Source organism: Nannobrachium achirus (assembly GCF_963921795.1).
Source record: "Nannobrachium achirus genome assembly, chromosome: 18".
Lineage (NCBI taxonomy): Eukaryota > Metazoa > Chordata > Actinopteri > Myctophiformes > Myctophidae > Nannobrachium > Nannobrachium achirus.
The window spans coordinates 47,549,794-47,559,212 of record NC_137825.1 but is presented as its reverse complement, the minus strand read 5'-3'; the positions used below and the strand labels follow the sequence as shown (position 1 = coordinate 47,559,212).

Below are 9,419 nucleotides of genomic sequence, written 5' to 3'. Positions count from 1 at the left end.
TTTGAACAGTTAAAGCATGAAATAACGATACACAAAATGTGCACCCGTTCTGAATGGGTTTAATATTCATTCCACAGCATAAAAGAACGAGCCCAGAAATATTAAATAGCATGTTATTTCTTTCCCCCCTCATAAACAGGTGGTAGCTATAGGGGCGAGAAGCCCGAGGCGAGTGCGCGTTACTGACCTGCTGGCTCTTCGGTGCTGCTCACCACGGCGGTGGGGTTGACCACTGGGATCTCTGAAAAACACACACACACACACACGAGAAGAAACAGTTCAGCGGACGTTTATTGGCCACGATTCATGCCCGCGCGCCTCGTCCAGACATGGTGTAAGTGGCTTGGCCTCGTTCCTCCTAAGAAGTGCGCACGTGTGGTCAAACAAAATGAAGGATGTCTGAATTCGGTGAAAGTAATTTTCTTGCGAGGGCAAGGGAAGGCCAACGGATAATATGCTGAAATATGAACGTGCCGGAAGAACGGCGAAAGGAAATAGAGTATAGCGAGAGGGGTCTTCAACAGGGGGTCCGGGACCCCTAGGGGGTCCTCAGAGTTACTACAGGGGGGCCTCCAAATCTTTCTGAGATAGAAACTTTTTTTTCCTTTTTTATATTAACCACTTGAACCCTAGTGTCCTTATTCTGGGTACTTTAGACAAAACTAGCAGATCTACAAGCTCACATTGTAGATCGGCTATTTTTTTGTATTTATGTTTTTTTTTAACTGATTTAAAATAGTGAAAATAGCTGATCTACAAGCACACAACGCCTCGCATCGCGAGGTGTTGTGTGCTTGTAGATCTGCTATTTTCACTAGTTGTGTGCGTCAGTCTTGTGTGAGCAGGGCTTCACTTAATGAAAAAACCTACAAATCTGAAGATACAAGATACAAGGTTTCTGCCCGACAGTGATGATAAGCTAGGCATAAGTTAGTGAGAATGAAAATGGCATCCGTTTCTCATAATAAGAGGGATGGCGTCATGATATTGCACATCGGTGTTGTGTGCGTGCTCGCTGCTAGATAAACATAGCCAACTGACAAGGGGCACTTATTGGTGGTGAGAGAAAAGACAGTCTCAAATAAACCACCACTTTCCATGGCCTGATTCAATGCTTTGAATGTCACTTTTATGCCCTGGAATCGAGCGAACAGCCTTCAAATGTTCAGAGTGCAATATGGGCAGACGACAGATTGGGAAGGGGGGCTTGGCGTGCTTGGATAGGACAGACAGTATGCAAATGTTGTATGGTGATAACTGCTGGTTATTGTGTCGGTGCATTAGACAGTACCTAAATCAAAAGTCCAGTTTATTATTCGACGCCAAGCAAGGTATCCTGCGACGTGTCACCTCATGACCAGCTCTATTAGCCCAGAGTAATACCGTGAGTAAACGTCAAATAAGTAGAATGGCAGGGTTTGTATTCGGTTTAATTGTACTAGGGCATTAACGAAAAAGTCGACAAGCCTTCATTACGACTCCCACCAGAGAAAGTCGAAAGTCGAAGTTGAAAAAAAAATAATAATATCGTGAAAGGCACCGTTGTGAGAATGTAGATCGCCTATTTTCACAAATTATGCCTCTATATATTTGATAATTTGGACAATGTTTAATTTGTCATTTTAGAGTCTTAAAAAGTCCTTAAATTGTCACTTTAGAAATGTGCAGATACCCTCTATACACTTAAACTTTATTGGTTTGTTTACAGTTGAGTGAGAAAACAATGTTGCACATTAAGTTAATCATCTGGGGACCCCCCAAAATAATTGGGGGGTCGTGTGTGATGTGATGACGTCATCAAACGATAAAGTCGACTTCAACTCAACTTTTTACTGAGTCGAGTCCACTTGCAAAAATCACAAGTCGTTAATGCCCTAAATTGTACCCTTCTCAAACAGGCAGTGCCTTCATAACCAAGGAGCAGCTGCTCATTCGCTGCTAATGGTTACGCGGAATACACAGAATGAGCTTGTTGAATCCATGTCCTCAATGTTACAGGGGCATCAATTGGGTATGGCAGGGGTATGCAGCTGCCATACCCTGGGTCCGGGGGGGGGGGGAAATAAAAGTTACTTTTAAATATAAATCCATGAATGTCTCTTTGTCTATCTGTGCTGGTTATTATGTTGTTAAATTACAGTAAAATAAATACGTTACAATGTTACAAAATGGTCACTTTAACAAGGTATTATAATTATATTCTCCACACTTTTATTCTCCCCATTTTGACAAAATGGTATATTCCCAGGTTCCGCAGGTCAGCTGCACAGGTGCAATGCATTATTGTTAATTGTTTAGTGCTCTGCACTTGAACAACTGTTCCAGGCTGCCATATCAAGCCCAAGAAACCATAGAAACAGGCAACATGTTCTCACCCCTAATGCGTCATACAACATAAAATGTACTTCTTAAAATAAATATATCATGCCTTCGCGCGCGTGCAAGACACCAGTCATGTTGCCATACCTTAGCTTTTTTCTGAACTGACGCCACTGCAATGTTGGATATGAGTGTTGCTGCTGGTACATTTAATACATGGAAAAAGTGGCTACCCTGGATTAAGGGGTTCTCCCGTGGCAGTGTAATCGGCATTGAGGCCCGTGCGGACAAACAGACAGATGGCACGTTTGGTTGTGGCGTCTTGAGACAGATGCCATCCTCCCCCCGCAAGGTGCCCGTCGTTGGCAAAACAACAAAGTGCCTCTCGCCTCGTGGAATTCCTCCGGGACTCCTGCCACCAATCGCGTGCCACTTCTCTAATGGAAAATGCTAATGCTAACAACGCGCTCACTACTTTTTTTTTTTTTCTTTTTTTTTTTACATAAACAGGCCGACTGGAACTGCCAGCTTATATAGCATCCGCCTGGAGGATTTAGCTTTCCAATTGGGACTTTGAGGTCGGGAGGGCTTGAAACTATGTGAATGGGCGAAGGTGGAGGGGGTGTCTGGGTGGAAGCAGGGACATGCAGAGAATGTTAGAGGGGCAGGGGCTGAAATGTGTAATTAAAAAAAAAAATCTAACATATTGAAAATAGCTGACCTCCAAGCTAAAGCTTGGGGTTCAGCTATTTTCAGTACTTGATACCACACTAAACTAAGCATAATCAAGTGAATACTGAGGTGTGATGTACGGCATGGATTTCTACACAGAGGGCACTTCTCAAAATACATAAGATGCTGCATTCAAGTTCAGGAGAGTTTAGACGAGGCAACTCTCTTGAATGCTGCCTTCAGGTATGGCAAGGCAAGATGGGCATTTGCATTTCTTTCACCACAAACGAGTAAAAGTGCAGGGGCTCAAGTCCCCTTTGATGTCTGTGTGTGCACATGCCTGGGTGGAAGGAACTAAGGATGGCAGAGAGGCGTCTCAGAAAGCTTGTTTTGAAGGGGCCGGCGGGCAGTCGGATCTGTCAAATTATGGACGCCCCCCCCCCCCTACACACACACCCTGCCGACTCAAAACAAACAAGGCCGCCGCAGCTTGGTGAAGACGAGAGCAGCTGCTCCCGTGAGCCGCCCGGGGGAACCTCCTGATCACGTTTTTTCCAAAGGGACAATGAAAGGGGGAATTCAGATAAGGGGTCACCGCCATCATACTAATTGGCTGCTTAAAGGGGAAGACCACCCATTTTCAATATTGAAATATGTCATCATGAATATACCTTAGAGGAGTTGTGTGGAAATAGAAAAAAAGTTCCCACCCTTCTGTGTTGCCTAGAACTGGAAGATTGATTTTGGGGTTTCTATTGTAAAGTACAATGTGTGATGTCATCAAGTTTTACTTTACAATGCAAACCCCAAAATCAATCCTCCAGTTCTAGGCAACACAGAAGGGGGAGAACCTTTTTTCTATTTCCACACAACTTCTCTAAGTTATATCATTGACACAGTTCAATATTGAAAATGGGTGGTCTTCCCCTTTAATGGTTCTGTCATATCGGTGTTGGTGAGTGAATGCGCGCGCAAGCGTGTGTGTGTGTGTGTGTGTGTGTGTGTGTGTGTGTGTGTGTGTGTGTGTGTGTGTGTGTGTGTGTGTGTGTGTGTGTGTGTGTGGGGGGGGGGGGGGGGGGGATGGTTGGTAGGAGCGATGGCTTATAGGAGACTAGATGAGACCTGATTGATAACACATGCGCAGATTTCATAAACACCCCGCGTAATGCCTCCGAACACACACACACACACACACACACACACACACACACACACACACACACACACACACACACACACACACACACACACACACACACACACACTAGGGATGGGACGATAAGCGATATAATCGTTTATCGTGATAAAAAACACAATAATCGTATCGTGGAGATTTAATTCATTGTGATGTCGTCCTCCGTCATGCACTGGGATCAATTCACTTTTATTTGCCGAGCTGCATATCCGGGTACCAATTAAACCTCTATAATCGGTAAAGGTACTTTTATAATGTGCGTAGCCTACTTGACAAAGTCTATCAATGTCTTTACCAAAAAAATAGCCGAGCTACAAGCTCACATTAGATCTGCTATCTTTGGCAAATGTTTCGCCCCAGAATAAAGTTTTTTGATTATCGCGATAATATCGCAAATCGTGATTTCTTTTGTCATAATCGGAGAGATATGAACATTTGCATGGGGACGACTCCAAACGCGTGGGTAGGATGAGGCCATGTCCTCCAATGTCCAAAACACATGCATGGGCTGCTCATCGCACGGGGCTCGCCTGGGAAGCCCTCTATTCGAATGACCGCTATTCCGATGATTGACATCTATTCTAGGGCATTAACGGAAAAGTCGAAGTCGACTCAGTCAACTTCATTACACAAGTCGACTCCCGCCAGAGAAATACTTTCTATTGTGAAAATAGCAGATCTACATGCTCACAACGTGAGCATGTAGATCGGCTATTTTCACAATTTCTGCCTCTATATATTTGGCAATTTGGACAATGTTTAATTTGTCATTTTAGAGGTATTAAAAAGTCCTTCAATTGTCACTTTAGAAATGTGCAGATACCCTCTATATACACTTAAACTATATGTTGGTTGGTTTACAGTTGAGTGAGAAAACAATGTTTCACATTAAGTTAACCATCTGGGGACCCGCAAAAATAATAAACGTGATGACGTCATCAAACGATAAAGTCGACTTCAACTCAACATTTTACTGAGTCGAGTCGACTTGCAAAAATCAAAAGTCGTTAATGCCCTAGCACGCACACACACACACACACACACACACACACACACACACACACACACACACACACACACACACACACACACACACACACACACACACACACACACACACCATGCTCTCTGTAGTCTTTGGATGGCGAGGTTGGCGTTTGAACCACAGCGGTTTTATCCTCTTTGCCCCCTTCCAGCCATCTGCTCCGGAGCTGCACGTGTGACCATAACAACATGGCCCTGCCACGCTACAGCGCTGGCACGGCTTGGCATGGCGCCGCGTGCCATGGTATGCATGGGGCGTCAATTGGGTATGGCAGGGGTATGCAGCTGCCATACCCTGGGTCCAGGGGGGGGAAATAAGTTACATTTAAATATAAGTCCATGAATGTCTCTTTGTCTATCTGTGCTGGTTATTATGTTGTTAAATTGCAGTAGAATAACTACAAATGCAAAACAACATGGTCACTTTAACAAGGTACAGTATTATAATTATATTCTCCACACTTGTATTCTCCCCATCTTGACAGAATTGTATATTACCAGGTTCCGCAGGTCAGCTGCACAGGTGCAATGCATTATTGTTAATTGGGTCACGTTTACTATAACATGCCAAGTTTAGCTGCACTTGAACAACCGTTCCAGGCTGCCATATCCAGCCCAAGAAACCGTAGAAACAGAGGGAAAAATAGAATGTACTTCTTAAAATAAATGTATCATGCCTGTTGCTAACTAAGGTATGGCAACATGACTGGTGTCTTGCACGCGCAATACACCAGTCATGTAAATGTATCATGCCTGTTGCTAACTAAGGTATGGCCACATGACTGTTCGCGCGCGTGCAAGACACCAGCCATGTTGCCATACCTTAGCTTTTTTCTGAACTGACGCCACTGTGGTATGGTTCGCTTAGGCCAAGGGGTGTTTCTGGCGAGGGTTTCAGTGTGTGTGTGTGTGTGTGTGTGTGTGTGTGTGTGTGTGTGTGTGTGTGTGTGTGTGTGTGTGTGTGTGTGGTATACGCGCATCCAAACCTCCTGGCTCACAGAGTGTTGTGGCACGCTGCCCTCTGTTCCACATGCCTGTGTGTGCTGCACTACTGGTGTATTTCATAGGCAATAAATGTATGCATGCCACGCGCACGCACGCGCACGCACGCACGCACGCACGCACGCACGCACGCACGCACGCACGCACGCATACATAGGGAAAGCAATGCACATTGTAGTGGACATGTGCAGCAGACAATTCCTGGGTTGCATTTGTAGTCCTACACCAGCCATGTTGAGGACCAACACAGGTGTTCTGATTGCCGTAGAACATTTAGGCCGGATTTAGACTGCAGTCAAATCCAGCCCAAATCCGATTTGGTTGTCAAATCCGATCTTTTGGCCCGAGTTTTCACACAGCATTTGCAAGTGACACAGATCTGATCTGTGCGTTCAGACAGCGTCAGCCCAAAGCTGCCCTGCGGCGACATGTATGCTTTGGTTACCGTGGTAACGACGTAGGCGTCATGACGTTACGTCACTACGTCGACGCTAGTTGATTACGTTCAGGAAATGCGACATAATAGACCATAGTAAACACACATTACAATATAGTTTTTCTCTCTTCTTTTCTTTACTCTTGTGTTTCGCTCTTCTCTCTGGTTTTAACTGTTTAGCTCACGTGTTTTCTCTCTTCTCTTTTGTTTTTCTCATGTGCTCAGTGCGCTGTAATCAAATAGTAAATACTCGCGATCTGTAATGATGTAATTTACAGCCACGCTCGGGTCGCGCAGCAAGTGACGCTTGGCCAGTTTGATGTGACTTGCATATAACTCTATGGGGTGGATGTGGTTGCTGCTTTCAGACTGAGTCAGATGTCCTCAGATCCGATATGGATCGGATTTGAAACCACCTCTCGATGTGGTTTTTCAAAATCGGATTTTATGTGACCTGCATGTGACCTGTCTGGATTTAGACTATTTAAAAAATAAATCGGATTCCATTTTTGATGTGACTCAGATCTGATTCAGGCTAGATTTCAGTGGCAGTGTAAAGCCGGCCTTAGTTCTATGCCAATCAGACACATTGAAACACCTCTGTTGGTCCTCAACATGGCTGGTGTAGGACTACAATTGCAACCCACAAATCTTTGACAAACAAGACATGCATCCATCAAATAAGGACAGATTAGGGAGCAAAACGCACGCACGCACGCACGCACACACACACACACACACACAGCCTACTGTAGCTCAGAATAGGGCGAGCTGAGCGGTATAGTGATCACAAGACAGAGCACGAATGATCCGTCAGGCTGATCTTCATTAGTCTAGAGAATCACCAGTGGGAATCCTCCCCACATGTCCCTGGCTCTTACCTCACGCCGTCCCATTAGCCCGACAAGGGGGGGGGGGGCATGTTTCAATTTAGCCCGACGTTTTTACGACTTGGCCCGCGTGGGAGCATGTGTTCTTAGACTCTTGTCTGAACCGTTTACCGTCGCGCTCTAACAATAGCCATGCGAATCCACCAGGCCCCGCCGACTTAATCAATAGCAGGCGATGAAACGTTTACTGATGTCTTATCTCATAGGTAAGGATCGCACAGATGAGGTCCTGTCGTGTGGCTTCGGTGCATATCTCTCTTAACCGCTGGCGCTTTCGGCCGCACCGGGGTATACGAGCAGACAGACTAGGAGTTTGGTTGTGGCAGTGTTGATTTTGACAGCAAACTTTGATTTTGTTTTAGCCATAGTCTTTTTGAATGAAACATAGTCTTAGTCACAATTGCTGATTTGACACTTAGTTGCATGCATGCTCTACAACAGGGGTGGGCAACTTTGATGATGGAGAGGGCCACTACATTTTCACACTCACTCCAGAGGGCCACAATGCATATACATAACAAAAATAGCCGATCAGCAAGCTCAAAACGCGTCGCAGGGCGACGCGTTTTGAGCTTGTAGATCTGCTATTTTTGCTATTTTTGAATTGGAATCCCGAATAGTAATTTGATTTTTTCTTCTTTTGTTTTAAAATTTCAAATGCATTTATTATGTTCTTATGTTAACTTTATGAACTTGAATACAAAAACAATAGACATAAAACTACATTTTAATACTAGTCATTTAGCTACTAATATAGACGTAGAAGTAATTAAAGCTGGTCATTTTTTCCATGTTTGGAATTGTAATCAATAATATATCAGTATTCCAGTATTAACCTGCGGGCCGCATTAAGTGAAGTTGGGGGCCGCATGTGGCCCCCGGGCCGCCAGTTGCCCATGTATGCTCTACAAGGTCACAGCGCATCGTGTTGTGGGCTATTTGCGATTTACGATTATCGTCCCATCCCCAGTTGGGAGGCGGCATCATGACAGTTTCCCCGACGGGTCAGGTAAGAAAGCCGGCTGTGTCCAGGTACTACGCGTCTAAGACGCCTTCTATACGAAGACTAATTTAGTTTAATCTGCATAAAATCTGAAGACGGCGCCGTCGTGTCTCCATAATGTACAGCCGAATACGCATCATTCCTGAAGCTATGACATGGCAGCACAACCTCTCCCTTAGGGGGGTGTCGAAACCAAATTCTGGGCCCTGGGTACAAGGATTCACTGCGGGCCCCCCACGAATGATCTGGTTAACCCATTTAGACTGGGAAAGCATTATTACGTATTATTTTGTGCTTTAACTAATGCTATTTTTTTTAAATCGTGAACATTTATTATTATATATTTTTTTTTCATGTGAAGGAACCCCAAAATGATATGTATTTGCCCAGGGACCCCCATCTCAAAATATTTAGTTACAGGAACCCCCCAAAAGCAACATTTTAGTTACAAATGTTCACTTAAAAAATAGATATTCAAAGATTTTCACACATTTTCACAAACTTAAAAAAAAATCACACCCGTGTGAACTGAGCGGTGGTCGTGGAGGCTGCGCAACAGCAAAACAATATATATTGTTTATATATCTATCCATCCATATATATGTGTGGGGTAATAATAATAAAAATAATAATAATAAAAACTAGACCAGGTCAACCTGGTTGTGCCAGACCCCCTGTCTGTCATCATCATTTATGACATCATGCCTTTTGTAGGCATGTCATCATCATGTCATCATCATATATACCCTTTATATAGAAAACCCGGACAGACCGACATTTGCTTATGTAGGCCTACCCATTTCATGGGTCTGGCAAAGATTAAAAAAAGATTTTTTAAAAAATATAAAAAAATAATAA

General features: G+C 44.1%; 1 protein-coding gene across 1 annotated transcript in view; it reads right to left on the bottom strand.

Annotated features, from left to right (window-relative positions):
* Positions 1–9,419, bottom strand: part of ntn2 (netrin 2) — a gene marked incomplete at both ends in the record, with an annotated part of 94,165 nt that overhangs the window by 26,412 nt on the left and 58,334 nt on the right. Inside the window, one exon of the mRNA XM_080747016.1 lies at positions 188–241. Within this exon, the coding sequence (XP_080603142.1) occupies positions 188–241 (54 nt within the window). The remainder of the gene's footprint in view (positions 1–187; positions 242–9,419) is intronic.